Here is a 23,030-nt window from a genome sequence, read left to right on the forward strand (position 1 = left end):
TTTATATATATATATATATATTATAAATGAAAAGCCAATAAATATATAGCAAAGAAACCTATTAAATAAAGTTTTTGATAATTTGAAGACAATAACAAATGAATTGAAATACTCATATATGTCAACAATCATATTCTAGAATAAAAACAAATAATATTCATATTGCATACATAATAAAACAGAATTGCATTAAGAGATGGGGTACAGAGAGAGCAACTTTTAGACATTTGTCGTGCTCTCTCGAAGGTTTTGTGTTTTATGACTTCCGGAGCTGGTACCCCCTGACAACGTCAGCTTCGGTTGTCATTTTTATATTCTTCATTATTTTCATTGTTTTCTTCTTTAAAATTTTCTATTGATTTCAATTTTCTTATGGAATTTCTGCTACATTGAGCAACTTTCCTTTGGAATTGTAGTATTTAACTGATTACTCCTATTTTTACTCCTATTTTTTAAATTTCCTGATTACTCCTATTTTCTTTGTTCTTCCTGACCTATGGGAGCCGTGGTTAATGTTTAATTTTATTCAAATGGTTCATAAGGTAAATGTTAACTTTCTGAAGTATCTGAAGGAAAAATTTTAAGTAAAACCGATCCATTTTATTTTCGCTATGAAAAAGAAACAGCACAGTCATACAAATGGCACCTTTAATATATTGTTAGAAAATGCTTAAGAGTGTTGGGAAATGTTAAAAAAATTCTTACCTCTGGTTTCAGATCACGATGAACAACTTTACTTTTGTGCATAAAATTCACAGCAGAAACAAGATGACGGAATATTCTAGAAGCCTCTTTCTCAGTAAATCTAGTTTTCTTTCGTATCCTTTCCAATAGTTCTCCACCTTTCAGCAATTCCAAAACAATGTAAGTGTAATGCTAAAATTAAAACAGAATCAAAAATAAATATGTGCAAAACAGTGATTTTACAAAATTAATGAATAATTTGTGATACAAAATTATAGATAAAATAAATAGAAAAAATAAAAAGTTTCACTATTCTGCAATAATGAGTGTTAAAAATATCATTATTTAAATATTTTAATGAGAAAAAAGAAAAATTCGATTGAATAAAGCAACACTTAATTAAAGCACAAGGTAAAAAATAAAAAAGTCAATAACTCAATCATTGAAGAAATTAAACAGCTAGGAGTTATCTTTGATACAAGACAAAAAAGATATGAAACAAAACAGTCAATACCTTTCTAAAATAAACTGCGTGAAGGGAAACGTATACTATTAACTTAAATTCCTATCATTAAATTGTCTTAATGTTAACACAATTAAATGATAAATAATGTTCATTATTTATCGGTAAATCACCTACACTGAGGTAGATTACAGGCAATTTTTATCTTAATTTAAAGGCATAAACTATAATTGGCATTTAAAGAAATTTCAATAATGGGTAAAAACGCAATATCTAATAACTTTCAGAAAGCCTACTATACATAAATTTAGAATCATTTTCAAGGTAAAAAATACTTTAAGAATAAATAGTTCCATAAAATTTTTTGTATCTTCAGTTTAAGTACTTTTTAGTTACCATCTACCCTTTCTCTCAAGCAACAAAAACTAAAAAAGTATTGCTCACTTGGAAATTATTATTAAGCTCATCAAATCTTAAAGTGATCAGCACAAGTCACTAAACAAAATGCAAGAAAATAATGTACCAACATGTGAATTTTTAGTAATTCTAAGTAATTAATTTTCAGCAATTAATAGTAGGAATGTAATGAACAGTTGGCAAAGTATTTTTATGAAGAGTACTTTTCGACAAAGTTTTTCTGGGGGGAATTTAAAAAGATTTCATAAAAAATAATGTAAAATAGTATTTTCTACTATACATTATAAGAATTAGTTTTTACGCATATTTATCAAGATCTAAAACTTGTTAATTTATGGTCTGAAAGACGAATCGAAAAGCGAAGAATTGAAATTTGATTACTTTATACTGAACCTTAAATTTTGTACTATTGATTTTTTTAATTATATTCCGGCAAGTCTATTTCAACAATTTTCTCTAAACCTTTTTTTTTTTAATATTGAGAACTTTTTTTTATTTGTTTGGTTTTGGGGGTTTTTCAGTTTTACTTACAGAGCAGCATTTTAATGGAATGTTTCTTATAGACTTTATTCTTTTGTTGTCATTTTTTCCTGAACAGGTAAGACATAACAGGTAACCTAGCAAAATGGGATTCTCAAAGTTGAAGTTACATTTCAGAACCAAGAATAATTTCTTCACAGACTCACCTTTGCTTTTTTATTAACTTTTCCTTTTATCAGTGTTTTTATTATTTTTAATGAATCATTTTAATGAATAATAATGAATATAATGAATTATTTCTAATGGTCACTTTTTCCTAAAGGTAGAAAAAGTTTAATTGATATATTTAAAGTTTAAATTTTTCGTTTAAAAATTAAAAACAATTTTTGTTTTGTACTGACATTAATTATGCAATATTAGCATTTATTCTGATAGATAGCCATCAAAAAATATTGATAATTTTTATTTTAAAAAAAAGTACTAATTATATGAAATTGAAACAAAAGTATAATATTTCTTAAAAAAATATGAGACTTTACAACTATATTGTATCACGGAGAAAAACTATTTTCTTTAGCTTAAAACATGATATAATTATCAGTTTTATAAAAAATATTTTTAATAATCAGGGAATATAAACCAACAATACGAGTTAAAATAAACTATAATCAATAAATACTAAGTAATAATCTAAACACTAAGTATTAAAGATCTACTAGGTGGTCAAAAAATACACTACCTCATCACAGAGGACTTCATGAAATTTCACAATATTAGGATGGCCTTGACATGTTTGCAGATTAAGTATTTCTCTCGAACAATCAATGCTCGAATGGATTATTTTCACAGCATATTCAATCTTAGTTTTCTTATCAATACACACCCTTAAAGATAAAAGGAATGAAATTTTATTGACAAAATAATACTTTATAAGAAAAAAGTTCCTTCAAATACATTTTTATACATAAACAAGTAAACATAAACAAGACAAGTAAGGTATAAAAGTAAGGTAACAAGTAAACATAAACAAGACAAGTAAGGTATAAAAGTAAGGTAACAAGTAAGGTAACAAGTAAACATAAACAAGTAAGGTATAAAAAAAATTTACATATTCCTTAAAATTACATAAATATGTTACACTTAATATAAAAAATACAGAGGAAAACATTATAGAATTTAACAAAATCAAACTCGCCAAATATACTTTCAGTGAAACCTCTGAACAGACCTATGAAAATGAATGAATAACAAATTCATTCATAGTTTCTATTCATTCAACATTAAAAAAATCTTAACTCACTTTCTGAGAAATTTAAGGATGAATAAATTGCCTCACACGTAATAAATTTAAAAAGCCTCACACGTAATAAATTTAAGAAGCCTAAGTACATACAATGAACAATTCCTTTTTTCTAGATTTTGTTTTTAATTTTTCTTAATTTGTATTAATATTTCTTTGTTTTACTAATCTGTCCTACTATATGAATCTGAGACATGGCACTACAATAAAAATAGCATATTTATTATTAATTATTTAAGAAAAATATTCCATATTAAGTGGTTCCATAAAGTTTGTAATTCCATAAAGTTTGTTCCATAAAGTGGTTCCATAGAAAAGCAGAACAGAAATGGATTGATCTAGAAATCAAAAAACTTAGATGGAAATGGATCGGTCTTGCTCTATGCCAACCAGAAAATTTTATTAAATAAAATAAGTTTTTGATTGAAACCCTCAGGACAATAGGAAAAGAGGAGATGTAAAAAATCTTGGAGCAGGAAGATTGTAAACTAATTGAAAATCGGAAAGTCATGGGGAGAGGCAAAATATCTGTCCACAAGTAGAGTGAGATGGAAATCTATGATAGAAGCCCTATGTGCCAATTCAGAGTGAAGAGAAATATGCTTGTATGTAATATTTCTGTTTCACCATAATGATAATTGGCCATTATTGTTTTTATTTATTTTAAACATAAAAAGAGTTCTTAGGAAGAAATGCTTTTTATTCTTCTCTTGGTTGCAAAGACAAGAGATTAATGCAAAATAAAATCAGGCGCCCTTTACCACATGAATCTCAATCAGTATGTAAAGAAAGGATTGTAATAATCATTAGTAAAGGAAGAAATAATATTCCTATATCTCTCACAAAATCTTATAATTCCTTAAAAAAAATAAGCAAATATTAAAAAGCAAATATTATTATCATATAATTTTTCATGATTAATGGATAACTAAATTAATAAATTTGTAAATTAAATTTGTAATGAATGGGTAAATTGATGAATTATAGATTCATGATCTATGAATAGTTAAAAAAAAGTGTTAAAATAGGGAAGATATGGTTCCAAAAGTTGAATAAGAAAATTGACCGAATTATTTATAGTGATATTTTTTTATTTTTTGATGTACTGCCATATCTTTGTAGATTCCCCTTGTCGAAGTTTATATTTCAAAAAAGAAATTCAGGCCATATATCACAACAAAAACAATTTTGTTAGTTTCTTTCGAACATGATTTCACTTAGGTTCAACATCTTCCAAAAAATAACACAAATTTATTTGCTCTTAATGTTCCAGCTTGAATTAATGAAACAAAATTTTTAAAGTTTCCTGAAAACATGAAAGGAACTTGCAATGAAATTTGCAAAAGTAAAATTCGAGAATATGAATAAAATTATAATGAATGCAACATATTCAGCAATTCAAGTGATCACTGCAATTGTATAGTCTGACGAAATATATCACATAATAGAGATTTACATTTTTATCCATTAGCTAATAAAGATTTAAGTAACAAAGAATATGCACCAAATATATCTTAAAAACTAAAATAACTTAAAAACTTTTCACGTATTTAATTTAATATTACACTAATAATGTAATGGAAAAGCTGAGATGAAAGCTCATAATGACATTTTTGTATTAATCAATTTCTTAAGGAAAGATATTTTACTTTTATTTTACTATGGAAAATTAAGTTATTTTGACAAGTTTTTAAATCTCAGTGAAAGAAGGTACTAATAAATGAATTAACATTAGAAAACCTGACTCTCTGTAACAAATAAAACTGCCAAAATAATAACTGGCAGAAGAAATAAAACTGCAAGTAAATGTTATGACGCAAACAGTTTTAATGACTTTAGGGATTAATAAATTTAGCCATAGATTTGAAGATAAGAAATGAAGGCAAATCATAATCTTTATTTCCTATTTTCATACTTAAAAAATTCAAAGCTGTATTTACTCAACTATTTAATTTAAATGAATATTCTCAATTTATTTCATAGATAGGTAGGCAAAAAAAAATAGCAAATCTAAACTTTTAAGTAAGAAAATTTATAAATGGACACCAAAATATTCAAATGTTGTACTCATTATAAAGCAAACTCAATATAAATAAAATGCTGTTAAGGTAAGTTATTATAATTGTAGAAAATAGAAACTTTTAGTAGAAAACAAAGGTTAAGTTACAGCTAAAATATAAATATACATTTTAGCTTTTACTACAATAATAATGCTTGAGAATATTTCATATTTGATTGAATTTCATTTAACTCACCTGCAGACGGAAAAACTTCCATCTCCGAGCATACTTCTTTCCAGGAGGATTTCATACTTCTTATGAAAAGGGGAGTTCTATTAAGAAAAAAATTAAGAAATCATTCCTACCCTTGATCTCAAATAAAAAATTAAACAATTTATCATTTGTTTAACTCAAGTACCGGAAATCTTTCAGAAAACCGTCTTGCTGTATCTGGTTCATCAGGTGATCCAACAATATCATCACTAATAGCATTTCTAGTAAAGATGACTGAAGGGGAAACATAGGAATAACCCTAAAATTAAAACAAAAAATACATTTAAAATGTTACAAATGCATGTACATTCTAAGAAAGATTTTGACATGTTTAACAAGAAATAAAAAATAAGAGCTCTAAGATTTTCTTAACTAAAAAACATTAATTTATGGAACTGAGTAGCAAACAGAAATATGTTAGAAAATTGCTGATTTTAAAATATAAACCAATTTCAATACTAAAAACAAATTACATAAAACCAAAAAACTTTAACAGATAGATAATACCTCATAAAACTTTGATAATTACAATATTTAATTTGTAAAAAAAAAAATCTACAACATTTCATTTAAAAAAATTAGAAATATAAACTAAAATCAAAAATGTTTTACTAACACAATAAAACGACTTTCCTCATTTAAAATAATTTCTTTGAATGCTTATGAAACATAGATTTCTTTTTATTTCATTAAAAATTTGCACACATTAAAGAAAAAATCTGAAACTCAAAATTGTTCAAAAATATGACTATAAGAAAAATTATTAATCGATATTTTTAGGAAAACAAGTAACTAGTTCGATACTATTTATAGTAATTGCCAGAAATTGCAACATCGATCACAAAATCAAACTTTTTTAAATTAGAATCCAATCATGAAAAATTTTAGCGAGAAAATAGCAAGATGATGAATCCATAAGGTAAGATCAATCTCTTATGTAGCAATATAATTTACCTTAAATAAAGTGTCGTGATTTGGAGGGGGAACACCGCCAGGCGAGTATACAGCATCAACAGAAGTGAACTCCTCAGAGAAATTTCTAGTGTCAAGAGGATTTGAAATTTTAGGAACTATAGGAGCTTTCACTTTTTTCTGAACTAAATCATCCCAATCAAGACACTATTAAGTAAAGAAGATTTGTTAATGACATCAAAAATAAATAAAATAAAAAGCACACAATATGAAATTTCTTTTTTATGATTATGTTTTGAAATTAACAGAAAAAAGTTTAAAAATTTTATTGCTTAAAAGCACGAAAAACATTTATCAATATTTTTAACTTCATAACTAAATTTTACTGTCCAGTTTATTTATTTATAAAAGTATAATTTCAATTGTTATAGAAAAAAAACTTACGCCTATGAAAGAGATGTGTAATAACAGTTAATAAAGACAAATTGCAATTAAAAACATAAAATAAGATTTTTACTTAAATTATTTTGAAGCAAAGAAATTAAGTTAAGAAGCAAAAAGAAAATAAGTTTTAAATAAAATAAAAAAAATATTTAAATAAAAATATGTGGTTGTATTACTAAGTGTTAATTTTAAATGCATTGAAACTCAGTATTTGTTTTAAAATATGTATTTAAAACTGCAGAGGTAAAAAATATTTAAAACAATAAGCATACAACAGAATCACAAGTAACATATACAAAACAATACAGAAGGTAGCAGAAACCATCCAGCACAGCAGCTGGTGATGCAGATTATTGCAGCATCTACATATTATTTTTCAGTTGAATTTTGCTTTTATTTTTAAAAAGAAAACAAATAAATGAGGAGAAGTTATTGAAACTTTGTTTAAAACATCTCTAAACTTGTTTCTAAAAAAAATTAAAACCTGAATTGAGAAAACCCCATAAAGAATAAAAAGTACAGGTTTTTTCTTCAGCTATTTGATTAAAAGGCTTAACTACATAGAGATTTATTACACGGTCTTCTTTTTACACGGTCATTCATTAAATACACTTATATTGAATAAATTCAACTTATACTTGAATTAAAAGCATAATAATAGCAGTACAAGAAAATTACTTTAAATTAGTGATACAAAAATATTTATAGAAAATCAATACCTTCAGGACTTTTATTAATTTTATGCTGGTGACAACCAAAACAATATGGAAATGAATGACGAAAAACTGGTTCCTACCACGAGATTTTCAGGCCAATAAAAATGCATGAACAACAATGAAAGACTGCTACACCATCATTGGATTTTTATATATAGTAAGATATTTGCAAACTTTGCTACATGAATGTTAGATTAGATTGAATTTTTACAATAATAATCTTAGTCTGGCGGCATTATAATTGCAGACATTTATGAAGATAGAGCAGCAAATTCATTCCATAAATTTTGCTACCAAAACAATGTATACACAATGTTAAAATATACACAGCTACAAAACAAATCAAATTTTTATAATTAATGTAATTACAAAATATTAAATAAAATACATTTTTTAAAATGTTTTATACAGTTTATAAAAACAATCATCTAAAAATCTTTTAAAAAAATTATTACAAAAATACAATTGTGTTTTCTACTTAGGTGGAATGTTGTTTAAATCAAAACATTTACATTAGGCCTTAAGAAATAAAAAAGGCAAATTTATCCACATATAACAAAAGAATAAGTGAAGCTAGAAATTTTTTGAGACGTTTCATACCAGAAAAAGCACCACTTAAATAAATTTAAATTATAATAAATTAATTTTATAATATCTTATTTTATTTTTACCTGATTGAAAGAATTTTAGAGCTTTATAATTTTAACACACAACAGCACCTAATAGAAAGAATTTTAATACACAGCAAAACCTAACACTTTAAAAATAAAATTGTATTAATTTAAATGAAAGGGACTATTTTATTTACATTAACATTGAAATAATGGTTTAGTCATTACTTTAAGAATGGGAGTAAAATAAATGCTTAAATAAACTTAATCAATTAATAAATATATATTTCTTTACCTTAAAAAAGATTGATCGAAACAATTTACCTGGAAAAATTTTAATTTTATAGAAATTGGCAAAAACATTTTAACTGTTTCAGTAAACATTNTTTTTACCTGATTGAAAGAATTTTAGAGCTTTATAATTTTAACACACAACAGCACCTAATAGAAAGAATTTTAATACACAGCAAAACCTAACACTTTAAAAATAAAATTGTATTAATTTAAATGAAAGGGACTATTTTATTTACATTAACATTGAAATAATGGTTTAGTCATTACTTTAAGAATGGGAGTAAAATAAATGCTTAAATAAACTTAATCAATTAATAAATATATATTTCTTTACCTTAAAAAAGATTGATTGAAACAATTTACCTGGAAAAATTTTAATTTTATAGAAATTGGCAAAACATTTTAACTGTTTCAGTAAACATTTTATAAATTACAAAAAATCAGGTTTTGATTTAAGTTCAAATATAATTTTTGAAAGAAATTTCAATGTTTATTTACCTTAATTTGTTTTATTGTATTTCGACAAACCAACATCTCTACCACCTTAATAGATAACTCAACTGATTGTGGAAAAATGATATATGGTTGTCATGAAATACACAGGGATTACAAAATGATATATACTTTAAAAAACCTATGCTGTTTGAGTTCATCCACCCCTTGTGGACCACCACCGAGTCGTTTCTTGGGATCCTTCACAAGGACCCGCCTTAAGAAGTCTTTAGCTTCAGCTGAAAGCTTGTCTGGAATAGGAGGACCACCCCTCAATATCCTCCTAAAAAATAAATAAAAATATTTAATACACAAAAAAAAATTTCTACATAAAACAAAAAAGAAACCAAAATTTCTGACCTAATAGAACATTTAAAAAAATTTCAGACTTTAATGAAAACTATATCCAATATCCTAGAAACTGTATCTGTAGTTAAATTTTAATTAAATAAGATTAGAGTACTATATAAAATGAAACTCGNAAAAAAATTTCTACATAAAACAAAAAAGAAACCAAAATTTCTGACCTAATAGAACAGTAAAAAAAATTTCAGACTTTAATGAAAACTATATCCAATATCCTAGAAACTGTATCTGTAGTTAAATTTTAATTAAATAAGATAGTATAAATAATATAAAATGAAACTATATAAAATGAAACTCGAAAGACTGATAGCAAACCTGCCCATAGAAATCTTTTATTTGAAACAGTTAGTTAGTGAATCTTCCATTAAAAAACCAAATTAAAAATATAAAATGCCAGCAATTCAATTCAATCCTTATTGATCTATTGATTTAAGAGTTTGTTTTATTAGATTTTTTACAATTTGAAAAGTATCTGGCTTAAATGTTTTTCAAAAACGTATATTTTCAACATTTTTAGATATATAATAAAAAAATAAATATACTCAGAAAGAGTAGAAAAATTTTAGGAAAAAAAAAAAAGAAAACTGCAATATCTTTCTCAGATTCTCAAGCTAAATTAGCTTGGGAATTTAATTTTCCAATGCTTTACAATAGACTTAAAAGCAAATACTAACATTTTAACCTTTATAAATTGCTGTTAGTATAACAAATTTTTATTATTATTATAAATTCTTATTAAGGGGTTGACTATTTTCTTTCTAGCTTCAAAATTATTAAATTTAACAGGGCTGGAAAATCATAGTATGTTTAATAAATCGGGAGAGCTTAGTTACTTTTTTACTCGTGCAAAAAATATAAGACAGAAACTTTCATATTAATAAATGTATTATCAAAGATTAAACAAATAAAAATTGAGTACTCTACTTAAAACTCAATAGGGCTCATTTGCTAATAACTTAAATTCTTAAAAGGCTAAATCTTTAAGCATTGATCGCACTAAACTTTATATCAATAAACAATGAAAAACTTAAAAGAGTCTGGTTAAATATAGGAAAGCTATTGTATAAATTAAATCTAAGATTAGGTAACAAACTATTCTATGAAAAATACCAAAGAAAGCAAAATCTGTACAATTAAGTATTAAATCAATCATGTGACTTTTAGTGTCACGAATTCAACAAATATCTCTCAAATAAAATACAGATTTCATTAGTTCCACATACTGAAATAAAAAATTATACCATACATAATACACATAACACACATAATATACCATTCTTTGAAGAAAAAAAAGCTTAAATATTTTTTCCTTAGCTATTAATGTTTCTAAACTAGCTTTTTAATTACACTTTTAAAACTGTTTTTCTTTTCTTTGATGATTTTTAATAATTTTAAACATAGCATTCACACACCCAGACATGCCAAATTGAGAAAATGAAAAAATAGCAGACTTTTCTATGTAAAACATTCAGAAGGAAGTCTATAGTAATAAATTAAAATAAAGTTAAGAAAATTAGTAAATTACTTTTATTTACAAACATAGAAGTTTTAACGTCACATAAAAAGTCAAAAGTTTTGAATAACTTTTTGAATTTCAATGGTCTTAGATTATCATTAGAAAATTTTATAGTTTTATCTTTTTCGAAGCCCTTATGCAAAGAAATTATTCTGAATATAAATTATTAAAATAAATTGGATACTTTTTATAATTCTCTTTTCTGCCATATCTAACGACGCAAACCACATGCAAAATGCTTGCTTACCTTTTTCGAAAGAACTAATAATGAAATCACTTCATTTCACGATGCTCATTATCCATCAATAAATATTCCCTTTTTCACGAAAAATTTTCACAGCTTAAAACAATTCATACTACTAAGGTAACATTATCATTAAATCTACTCATGTTCTTAAAAATTAAATCTATCAGATTTAGATGTCGTATCACGTGGGCAGGGTTTTTTATTTCGGAATCAACATCTATAAGCAGATGATGCAAATGGATAGGAAAACAGCTAAAATTGAGCTTAATGCACAAATAAATAAAAACCAGAGATTTCAACAAAACCCAAAATATCATTTAAAAGTCTGAAGACTCCAGGCAAAATCCAGAGAGTCAGCACGTTTGCACATACCACTTCTCAGCAAAAATCCATAAAATAAACCTTTCTTTAAGCATTTAAGTAGTTTCTGCAATAGCTTACTAAAAATTACTTAACATACTTAGATATCTCAGCCTGAGTGTTCTTTTCACCTTCTACTGTGAAAGGAGAGGCACCAGTCAACAATTCAAATAACAAAACACCAACACTCCAGAAATCAGCAACCTATAAATTTAAAAATCTATAAAATATCTGGGGTTTTTAAAAATCACAACAGCAACATAAAGATGAAAATTTACTCACATAATCATGTCCGGTTGTTCCTCCTTTTATAATTTCAGGAGCCATGTATTCTATCGTTCCACAAAAGGAAAAAGTCCTTTGTTCCTATGAACAAATACAAAACATTAATATTCAAGTTGAAAACTTATATGAATACAAGATATGAATGAAATCAGATATGTATAATAGAGATACAGACAGATTCAATTTCACCTTAAATTTAATTTTAATCTGTAAACTAAATAAATCTTGATTTTTTATTTATTTATTTCTTTTGACAAAAAAATTCAACATTTTTAGGGTTAGCAAGTTACAGAATGGATATCAGTCTTTCACATTTTTGCTAAATTTTGCTGAAATCTTGTGCACCAGATGCGATTTGTTAGGGACCATGGCTACCAAGCAATTGAAATAAAAAAAATTGCCAATGACTGGCTTGCTTCAGCTAGAATTTTAAATTGATAAAATAAAATAAAATAATAATAATAACAAAAATTCTGAAATCACAAAAGTTTAAAAGATAATTCGCTCTAAAAATGCTTTTTCTTTCATTTTTTGAAAGAACATAATTTTTAAAGAACACAATAAAAACATTTTACATTTTAATCAAGTAAGACTGGGGATTTTGTTACAAATTTGGGGGAGAGGGTTAAATTTAATTTTAAAAATTAGATTTTTCAATGACCTAAATCCATAACTTTTCATGATTTTTTTTAAAAAATAGTTAAAATCATGACATTTCATGAGAAATTTCTTTCAATACTGAAATTCATGACTTTCCATAATTTTTCATGACTTTCCAGGTGTGCGGATACCTTGAATTTACTTTATTCCTCATTAAGTTGTGATGGAAAAACAATCATCAAGGGTTGAATAAAATAAATTGAAACTCAATCTAAACATTAAATATTATAATTAAAATATGTGTTTAACTACAGTATCAGCAATTATGTTATTTCAACACTTGAATTATTTGTTGATTGCATATAAAAAATGCCGTAAACATGTATAATTTTTTATGCGTATATGCAATGTACCTGTATAAATGTTTAAGTAAAAATCAAAAGAAATAAAATGTATTGGATTTTTGAGAAAGAAATTCTGATAAGTATAACTAATGAATAAAATGCCAATTTAAAGTGCAACTTCGTCAAAAATGAACACTCAATGTTAGTTATGATTTTGTGATCCAAAGAAAATCCACCATTAAAATGCGAGTTCGTTTGATTAAGAGTCAGCAAAAATACTGCAATAATAGTCATAACAGAAAAATCCTAAATATGCTTGTTAAAAATTGTTTAGCGGCAAAAGTGCTTAGAACTAGCAAATTATATATAATATCCAAAAGAGAGAAAAACTTGTACTAGCAAAAATGTACAGTACAAATTAAGTAATTTATAGTATATTAAGTAATTTAAGTAAAAAACAATAACCATTTTACAAAAAGAAAGGAAAGAAAAAAACTTTAAAGGTAAAGCAAAAAAAAATAAATACACAATCCATAAATATTACGAGAAGAATTAATTTTTGGACAAAAAGGTAAGATTTCCAGATCATGCGCTAGAACAAGATTTTTCTTAAGATAAAGTATGCAATTACTTGCATATACAGCTGACACGGAGATTGAGTTATGCCTCTCAACTTTAAAACCATTTCAAGATGTTTTGTGTCACCAGAGATCATATAGACATCATGTTTTGTTTGCTATTATAGTATGTATCTAATTTGCTATAAAATATACTACAATAATAGTATTAGCAAAATATTTTATAAATATATTATTATTACTATAATAAAAAATATTTTATACATCTGATGCTGTTAAATTCTCTAGTCAAGTACAAAGTATAGTAAAAAGAAAAATGTCAAATATTTGCCTTAAAAGAATTTTCTTGTGAATCTGATTGTTCTTAAGATTTGACTGTAAATACGAAATTATAAATTTGAAATAAGAAATACTTGACCTACTGTATAAAACACATACTACTTTGATACTAAAATAGTTGCATAGCAGAAACCTAATTTGAACAATATTTTTGACACAGAATTATATTTGTTTGGTTTTGATGAAAAATTTACAATTCAAAAAAGATATTTAAAAAAAGTACTATGAATGAAACATAATTCAAATTGTAATTGTAATTTTAAAATTACTTAAATGAATATAATAAACAATAAATAAGCACTGTTTGGCAACAACGAACTGCAAACAACATTCTCTCGATTGGCTATATGATATAAAAATCTAAATATTTAAATTGTCAGCAAAACTTGATGTACCTCTTCATGAGAGCGGAAATCTTTACTTAAACCGAAGTCAGTAACAACAACATGCCCATCAGAATCCAGAAGAATGTTTTCAAGTTTTATATCCCTATAAATAATGCCAAGCTGAAAACAAAATTTTAAAAAAACATATTAGTAACAAAGAAAAGTCTATAGATGATTAACTCATAACCCTATGTAAACAAAGTAAAATTTTTAAAAAAAATGGCAAAATTTAACAAGAGAGAAAAACATTCACTGATACTATTAAGAAAACAAACTTAAAAATTTAATAATTGAATTGCTTACATTTGCAAATTATTTCCGTAAATAAAGTAAAAAACATTACTTAAACATATATATATTTCTAAACAGCATTCTACAAGATTTCATTAGCAAATCAACTGTTGCTCAGACATAAATAAACATTATTATAACAATTTTTTAGCAAATTTCTTAATTTTGCACTATTCACATAATCAAAATGTAGCAAAAAATAGGGCTTTTTAAATTGAGAATATGAGATAGTACTAAATTCTTTTTCCATTTACATTAAATCATCATACCATCATTCACTATGGAAAAATATAATTATTTACCTTAAAGAGAAGGAAATTATGCATGGTAAATTGAACAAAAAACTAGAGAAACTTTTTTTTATTATGAATACAGTGCTTTTCCTACATTTATTTATTTTTTTTCCCTTAAAAAATGTGTAATTTTGCATTTTGAGACACTGAAATTATGGAAAAATTAGAATTGACATAAATACAGAACAACTCAGATTTACTGTAACCCATGAATAATGAGTTCTTGCTTTTAACGTCTTTTCAGTTTGGTTCCCTTTCATTTCTACATTCTACAGATCTACAACTTATTTTAACGATGCACCAATTTTGCTACAGAGAATGAATATTTTTTCAAATAAAAAAAAGGACAAGGATAGAAAAAAATGGATGCCTCGGAATATTTGAAAAAATCATCATGCACTTTAAGATAAAATAAAGGTAAACAAAAGGCTATTTTTTATTTCTTTTCTATTAAATAAACTACTTCAGATTGCAAAATGCCTACATCTGAAATTACCCTATCCTATGCTATTATCCAGAGGTGGTTTGGTCACCCCTTTTGAAACTTTAGTAGGCATCTCAGTAACTGATCTAAAACAGGTGCCTACCACTTTTGTCTGTAAATAGAAATCACAGCTTCTCAAAATTTTAAATTTGGTTTTTAGAAAGATGAAATTTCTTAGCTGGATTTTAAAAAGGAGCGAAGCAGTATCGGCTATGTTTAAATAAAAGAATTCTTAGAATAAAAAATAAGATTTCATGAAATGATTAAAATAAAGAGAAAAATAAAATTTTAAGAAATAAACTTACCTTATGTAAATGTTCTAAGGCAAGAATCACTTCAGCAACATATATCTTAGCTTGATCTTCAGTAAATTTTTCACGGTGAAACAAGTGGGTGAATAGCTCCCCTCCGCTAACATAATCTAATAAATATAAAATTAACAATGAGTAAAATTAATCTATTACAGATAAAGATTAACAAAATAAAAGAGAAAGTCTTAAAAGATTAAGATTAACAAAATAAAGGAGAAAGCCTTTTTAAAGAGAAAGAAAAGACAAAAAATATATTTCACTCGATTAATAATTTTTTATATTCCTATACTGTTGATTTTAATTCATAATTTCTTTTTATTCAATATTGTTACTTGCATGTTCATATATATATTAAACCGATGTTCCCCGAATTATAATATGAAAGAAGTTTCAATACAGAAATTCATCTGACCTCATTTAGCATGCATTAATACTTAAAAGAATATAATTATTGTTTGTATCTGTTGCAACACAAGAAAATTCATGATGGGCAATTTCTACACATACAGCTCTTTCCCAAAGAAAGAAGAAAAGAAAAATGCTACAAAAATTAGCAGCCTTTAGGAAGCTCAAATTCTCTCTGTATTAAATTCAGAAGTCACTATAGTACTGTAGAAATTCCTATACTTAAATCAAAAGATAAACTAGTTTAACAATTAAAAACAAAAACAAAGCAATAAGGTTAAATCCAAACAATTAGCTGCACAAGCAGTATTATAAATTGAACTGTACATGCAAATATGAAGCACAATGTATAGCACATTAACTTATAGTAAGTTCTAAAAAATTTCTTTCAAACTAAAGATTTTAACTGCAAAAATAGTTTTTTTTTGTATTCCACTGTTATTCATTTAAACTTCTGTGCTTATTTTTGTAACAATTTTTCAAAATAAGTTTCATGATTATGAACTTATATAGTCTATCTCAAAACTACAGTCTATAAGTACTTAAGACTTCTATATTTTAAAAATAGGTAATTAACTGAATAGAAGGAAAATAAGGCAATATGCACTTGTTTAAAGGAATAAAGTTTTTCTTTTAAACCCTCTTTTCTTGTAATTTTAAACAGATGAAGTAAAATAGTAAAAAACAAGAAAAAATTTGTCATTATAAAACAAATTTATTATTAAACTTTTTAATAAAATCATTTACAATATTACAAAGAACAATTTGAATAACAGAAGAGCAATAAGGTTTTATTGTCTGCAAATTAGGTTGCCTAGATAGAAAGTAAGTCAAGTGCAGGTAGAAAACGCTTTAATTCTAGGTCAGTACCTAAGGTTGAAAGCAAAATGAAATTCCAAACAGAAGTAGAGCTTTTGAGTAGAAAAATGAGTGATTTGGTGAAAACCAAAACTTAGTAGTAATGAAATTGATTAAACTGATTTGAATCTAACCCTACCATGTATAAAGATGCATGCCTCCATTACTTTGCCTTTCTTTTTCATTGAATCATAAATTTAGTTTACAGCTTTTAATTTTTATAATTTGTGCCAAAAAATAACTTGCTTATTAAAGTGCTATCTCTCTTCTGACAATATATTAAATTTTATAAATATTTATTGCATGAATATACCAACAATAAAAATATAATAATAAATTTATTTTAAATGCAAAGATTTCATTTTTTTTTTTTTAAATGATCAAAAATTTCTAATTGTACATTCCATGGTAATATTAAAATATAAAATAAAACTTAAATACACTTTCTAAAACAAAAACAAAAAAAAGTATAACTTAAGTATTTGAAAAATTATTTTGTGTTAAATTTTGAAAACACGAGTTTTTCCAAACACGAAAATATATATCAGTCAAGAAATGGATTAGAAGGGAAAAAAATTACTTAAAAGACAAAGTCGGTGCAGAAGAAGAGTAGCAGAAAAATAAATAAAAAAATTTTATAAAGATTTTTAGAAAAAATAATAACAACCTAACAAGTTTTTGAAAATTTCTTGCAATTTTGTAGTCTCATACAAGAAATTAAGAAAGATTTCATTAAAAAAACAGGTGTACTGTAACCAAGAAAATTATAATCTGCACAGTATACTTTGTATTCTAAAAACACTTCTGTAGAAATTTTAATAATAATAATGGCAAACATAATTAAAATAAAAAAATCTAATTTTTTTCTTTAAAAATAAAAGATTCAAAAAATATATTACCCAACACCAAATGTAATTTTGCATCTGTTTGAAAAGCATAATGAAGATTGACTAAAAAAGGTGATTCTCTAATTGCTTCAAGGACTTGACGTTCTGTTTTTGCATGCTCCAACGTCTTAGGCTTGTGTACTGCATTTATTTTCTTCAATACTTTCATAGCATACAGCTTACCCGCATCGTGCCCCTTCTTCTTTCGAACCAAAAATACTTTTCCATAGGCTGAAAGAATTTTAGAATGGTTAATTAGAGAGAAAAATCATGCATAAACATGTTATAAAATTACAGGATAAAAATATGAGCTTAGGCAACAAATCTACAGGGTAGCTTTTATGAATCTGAGAATAGATTTGTAACTTATTAAAAAGGAGGATAATTTTTAAGCTAGAATATGGGCTACAGAGTCACGATGGTTTGGGAAATACATCTTTCGAACCCTGCTCTCTGCTTGCACCGACCAAAGTGCTGCAGACAGTGTCCTCAATGATAGACGGATCATGGGTCATGATCCCCTTGTTGTCGGACTAACTGTGGAAGGTTTACGTGGTTTTTTCTCTCTATGTAACACAAAGGCAGGTTAGTTCCATCAAAAAGTACTCCATGAAGGCTAGTTTGTTTCAATGCTTGATCCTTGTTTCAATGCTTGATCCAAGAGTTATCTTTATCTTGTCTTATGGATTGAGTTCAAAATTACAAGGCTACGGAGTTGAACATTAATAGTTGCAAACTCAGAATTGGGTCAGCTGTTCAACACAGGTTTTTAAAATAAAAAATATGGGCTACAGAAAATTATAACAAAAAGCACAAATAAAATGCCTAAAAAATATAGCATTTTATAAAAATAGTTTTTATTTTAATTATCATATTTGAGCTCCCCATCCATATAAATTTTTTAGCTGGTGTTTTATTTTTATTAGTTAAGAAAATGAAAATGTTCAAAATTTTGCAACTTGTATAAATCAATAGTGAAACAAACAAGACATTTAAAAATAAAATCTTCTAATAAATTAGTTATTTTTGAGGAGGATAAAAATTAAATTGAGGAGGATAAAAATTATTTTTAGAATGGTTAAATTACAAGCTTATATACAAAATTTTTAATAACGACAAACCTTCAATATTTACAGGGACATAACATTCCAAGTTTAATTATTTTCAAAAGTTTAATTATTTTCAAAAGTTTAATTATTTTCAAAAGTTTAATTGTCGTTCCTTTCAACCCTCCTGATTATGCCTATAGTATACCTAAAATACTTATATTAATCTGATATTAAATAAACATTACATAATAAAGGTATTAATAAATATTAAGATAAAAAAAAAAAACTATTTTATAAGTCCTTACCACCAGTTCCTAACAGCTTTATAAAATCAAAATCAGCAACACCAACTTTTTCCGATCCATTAAGGTTCACTGAAAAAAAAATTAACAAATATTTAAAAACAGTCTCTTTATCAATCATATTTTAAGTAAAGGAATAACATAACAGGTGCGGGAAGACAACAAAAAAGAAAATTAGGAAAAAAATTAATCAAACAAAAATTAAAAAAAGCAATATATATGAACATTAAGCGATTGAGCATTTTATAATTTAACTAACAGCTCCAGTAAAAAGAAATTAGAAGCTTCCGTTTTACTAAAAACTTAAAAAATTATTTAACAAAATTTTATTATTCAATTGTTCCTGTATAGATTTTTGAACAATTTAAGTACCTTAATATAAAACAAATATTTTTGTTTAATTAATTTTGAAAATTCAAATTTTACTAAAAAATTTATTTACAAAAATTTCTTTAAGCTTATTTAAATTTCAAAAAAATTGCAATGCAATCACAATATTAAAAAATAAATAAACAATTCAATAATCACTGAATTTTATTGCTGGAAAATTAGATTGCAAGTAATTGGGTCTCAGAAGTGAATAAGGATGTCTTAAATATAATACTAAGAGCATAAAAATTAAAGTCGATAAATTAATAATTGGAAATCACAAATAAATTGAAAGAATATTTCATATGTTTCTATATTTTCAAATTGCAAATGCGTTTCAAATGTCTAGAATAGAGAACATAAGTAATAAACTATTTAAGAAGACAAGCATTACTCATTTATAATTTCGTTAACAGCAGAATTATAATAGTTAAAATATATTTTCATCATAAAAACTTAAAAAACGCATTGATAATTGCAAACTTATATCACAGTATTCAGAAATTGATGTAGTCAAAAAACATCGTTATCATAATATAAGCAGTAATTACAAAAGTATCGTACTTTCAGCAGCCTACCCGCAAAACCAAGAAGTGCCAAATTTCGTGCACAAATCAATTCAATGCTAAATAACACACACTCGCACACGCATAAAAAAAATAAAATCAGATTATGCAGATACCTATCAATAAATATGCAAGAAACTAATTCTCAGAAAATAGATACAAATATTGACTTAAGACATTAATCGAATTAATAGTTCAGCAGCAAGATTTAAACTTTAGTAACATTAGAGCGATTAGCTGATTAAGTCATGATTAACCTGCCAACAATACAAAAAAGAGAAGAAAGGCAATATCACACACGAAGATATTTATTCTTGCGACTTAGCAAAAAAACATACTTTTTCTACCATAATCCTGAGCAGTATCCGCTAGAAGCAGCAAATTGTGGTTTTCCATATAGCAAATATGATGAGTGTGCAACCTATTATCAGTAACTAACTACAAGAATTTTACTACGATAATGTACAACCACCTGAACATATATTTAGATAAGATGCTACTTCAAGCAAGGACTATTCAAAGATAGTTTACTTCTTTGACCAATCAGAGAAGAACTGCAAATTAACCAGTTTTCCCCCACTTTAAAATGTTTGAAAAATTAACATTTCTCACTCAAGTTTAAGACATCAATACCCAATGAATAACTGAATTCCTATATTTAGCATTCAAACATGAGATGACATCTACAGATTAGGCACCGACCACATACGGAGGTAACAAAGCTGATAACATACATAAGTATGACATTACAATCAATCAAACTATTGTAACAAGCAAAAGAGTAGAATAAATAGTATTGTTAAAAGTGCACAATTGCAATAACCAGATGAATTTTTGGAAATAAGGAATTGTAAGACCAGAAACAGACTTGCCAAACAATATTCCAATTACTCAGCAACCTTAACAATTTTTATCAAGGGAAGGTAACATCATAGGAGGTCTGAGTAAAACTCATACCTTCTTTGTGTTCTATAGAATTTAAAAAATTTCCTAGGACAGGGGAAATTAAAGTAATTCAAAAGATTATTTGTTTAAACTGTCGTTTCAGAATACGAGACAATTTAAGTGAGTTTTAATACAAATTAACGAAATTTTAATTAGACCTAAAATGATATTTCAAAATTAAGGGAATCATTAAACTATGCTATAATAGGTTAAGGGGTTTAAATTATGTTAAGGAGATAACTTAAATTTAAAATAATTATTTTTTATAAGAAATATTCATTGTGGTATCATAAATAACATAACTATAAATTTCAGAACTGAATTAGAAATAGGGTTCGTGATCTTTCAAAAAAAACGTTCGCACTGATTCGATTGAAGAAATTTTACATTTTCTGTGAACTTTAAAAATGAATTGATTAAAAAGATTAATTTTATTGTAAATTTAATATATCAGAAAAATTATGTCTGTTCCAATGCAAATCGGTCAAATTGTAATTACAGCTGATACGATTTTTCAAAATTAAAGGTCTTCTGAAATATTTCAATTATACGAAAATAATGATTTGTTAAAAGAAATATTCGTTGTATTTACAACGAAACACAACTGTAAATTCAGAACTACCCAAAATTATTTTCATTCTGATTTTTTTTTTTTTTTAATTACAAGTTTTCTTCTGAAAAATGGCTGTCTATCAATAATATGTTTGTAGGAATTTCAAATTTTAATTAATAATTGAATTTTAGTAACAATAAACCTCTTATACACTATATCATTCAAGCAACAGTTTTTCAATCTTACAAAGCTTACTACTATCTCCGCTAAATAATCGAAATATAATATTTAATAAATATTTACACTTAAAAATAGGTGCAAGCTGATGGTTTAGTTACCATACAATCAAATAATTAAAGATATTAAATCTAAACGCTTGTAATTCTAAAAATTAAAAATAGTTTGATAAAATTAATGGCCAAAACAGAAGATTTAAAAAAAAATTGAATTATTCTAAAGAGTTAATTGAAAAATAAACTAGAGTTAAAGTTAGTTAACTGATATATTCAAAAACAAAAACATTCGTTACAAGTAATAAAATTCAACCATTTCCTATATGACACATAACAATTGAAATATAACAGCTGATATAAATATTCATACACGTCTAACAATTTAAAGGGTGATGGGTTCGATAACTAATAATCTAAATGAAAAAAAGAAAACAAAAATCTGCAAGATTTAAAGGAAATAATTCCAGAAGTTTATCAAGAAAATATTAGGATAATAACCAAATAGCACAAAAATTCTCAGCTGACCTTGTTTACATGACACAAATGCCCTAGAGAAAATGATCAACACTACATTGCATCACTTTAACAAAAACAAAGTGAAACTGACTTGAGTCAAGCCACAATGACCTTGTAATTTCACAACAAAAGAAGGCACACTAACTAATGCAAACAATTCATGCACGTGATCATTTTATATTTTCCTTCGAAATATCAGAAAATAATCAATATTAGTTCAATTTTCTGACGAATGTAATGGTATTTTTATGATCGTTTTAAAACCATAATTTTCAAAGAAATTAAACAAAAATTTTATTATTATTTAGAGTTACAACTAAATCAGCTACAATATTATGAAATTCTTTTTACAATCTTATTTCCAAAGAACACTGTAAATTTCCAAAAGCCAACTCTTTTGAAGTAAAAATATCATTTAAACTTCATAATTAAAAAGAACTTCGTAGAACTGGATAAGTTAAGTTTTACTAGTCAGCTTTAAGAGTTTTTTTATTCCAGATTTTAAGTGTTATTGTTCGTTTTCTTTCAAGCATTGAGATCGTCTGTGGAACATTTTTATCACTGACTAACTACTTTAATTGCATTTCAAATGTTTTGGTAAATTGATATTGTAATTAAATTTCGAGCATTTTATTTAATTTCACTTTTATTTATGTTGAGTAAAAATGTAACACTCAGATGAAATTCTATGTGAGTTGTTACTTTCGACGTAGATATTTCGATTTGACGGGAATCGTATACTCGTACTTAGAAAATTCGCGAAAAATAAAATCCAGAAAAAAAAGAAGAAAAAAAAACCCAATTTATCTAAGGGCTTAAATTATTAAATTGTAAACTTTTATATATATACATATATATATA

The 23,030-nt window shown here is 25.6% G+C and overlaps 1 protein-coding gene across 4 annotated transcripts in view; it reads right to left on the reverse strand.

Annotated features, from left to right (window-relative positions):
• Nucleotides 1–23,030, reverse strand: part of LOC107446208 (ribosomal protein S6 kinase alpha-5) — a 149,933-nt gene that overhangs the window by 10,386 nt on the left and 116,517 nt on the right. For 2 of the 4 annotated variants that reach the window (XM_043041792.2, XM_043041796.2), the window contains exons 2-13: nucleotides 18,991–19,059; nucleotides 17,649–17,867; nucleotides 15,481–15,596; nucleotides 14,117–14,227; nucleotides 11,858–11,941; nucleotides 11,676–11,779; nucleotides 9,219–9,369; nucleotides 6,572–6,736; nucleotides 5,763–5,876; nucleotides 5,600–5,676; nucleotides 2,784–2,928; nucleotides 706–876 (exon numbers count right to left, since the gene is read on the reverse strand). In XM_043041792.2, coding sequence (XP_042897726.1) covers nucleotides 706–876; nucleotides 2,784–2,928; nucleotides 5,600–5,676; nucleotides 5,763–5,876; nucleotides 6,572–6,736; nucleotides 9,219–9,369; nucleotides 11,676–11,779; nucleotides 11,858–11,941; nucleotides 14,117–14,227; nucleotides 15,481–15,596; nucleotides 17,649–17,867; nucleotides 18,991–19,059 — 1,526 coding nt within the window. Of the gene's footprint in view, nucleotides 1–705; nucleotides 877–2,783; nucleotides 2,929–5,599; nucleotides 5,677–5,762; nucleotides 5,877–6,571; nucleotides 6,737–9,218; nucleotides 9,370–11,675; nucleotides 11,780–11,857; nucleotides 11,942–14,116; nucleotides 14,228–15,480; nucleotides 15,597–17,648; nucleotides 17,868–18,990; nucleotides 19,060–19,920; nucleotides 19,985–20,260; nucleotides 20,469–23,030 lie in introns of those variants that run through there. The other 2 variants (XM_043041793.2, XM_043041797.2) reach the window with 2 other exon arrangements.

This window comes from Parasteatoda tepidariorum, chromosome 3 (genome assembly GCF_043381705.1).
Source record: "Parasteatoda tepidariorum isolate YZ-2023 chromosome 3, CAS_Ptep_4.0, whole genome shotgun sequence".
In the NCBI taxonomy this organism is placed as follows: Eukaryota; Metazoa; Arthropoda; class Arachnida; order Araneae; family Theridiidae; genus Parasteatoda; species Parasteatoda tepidariorum.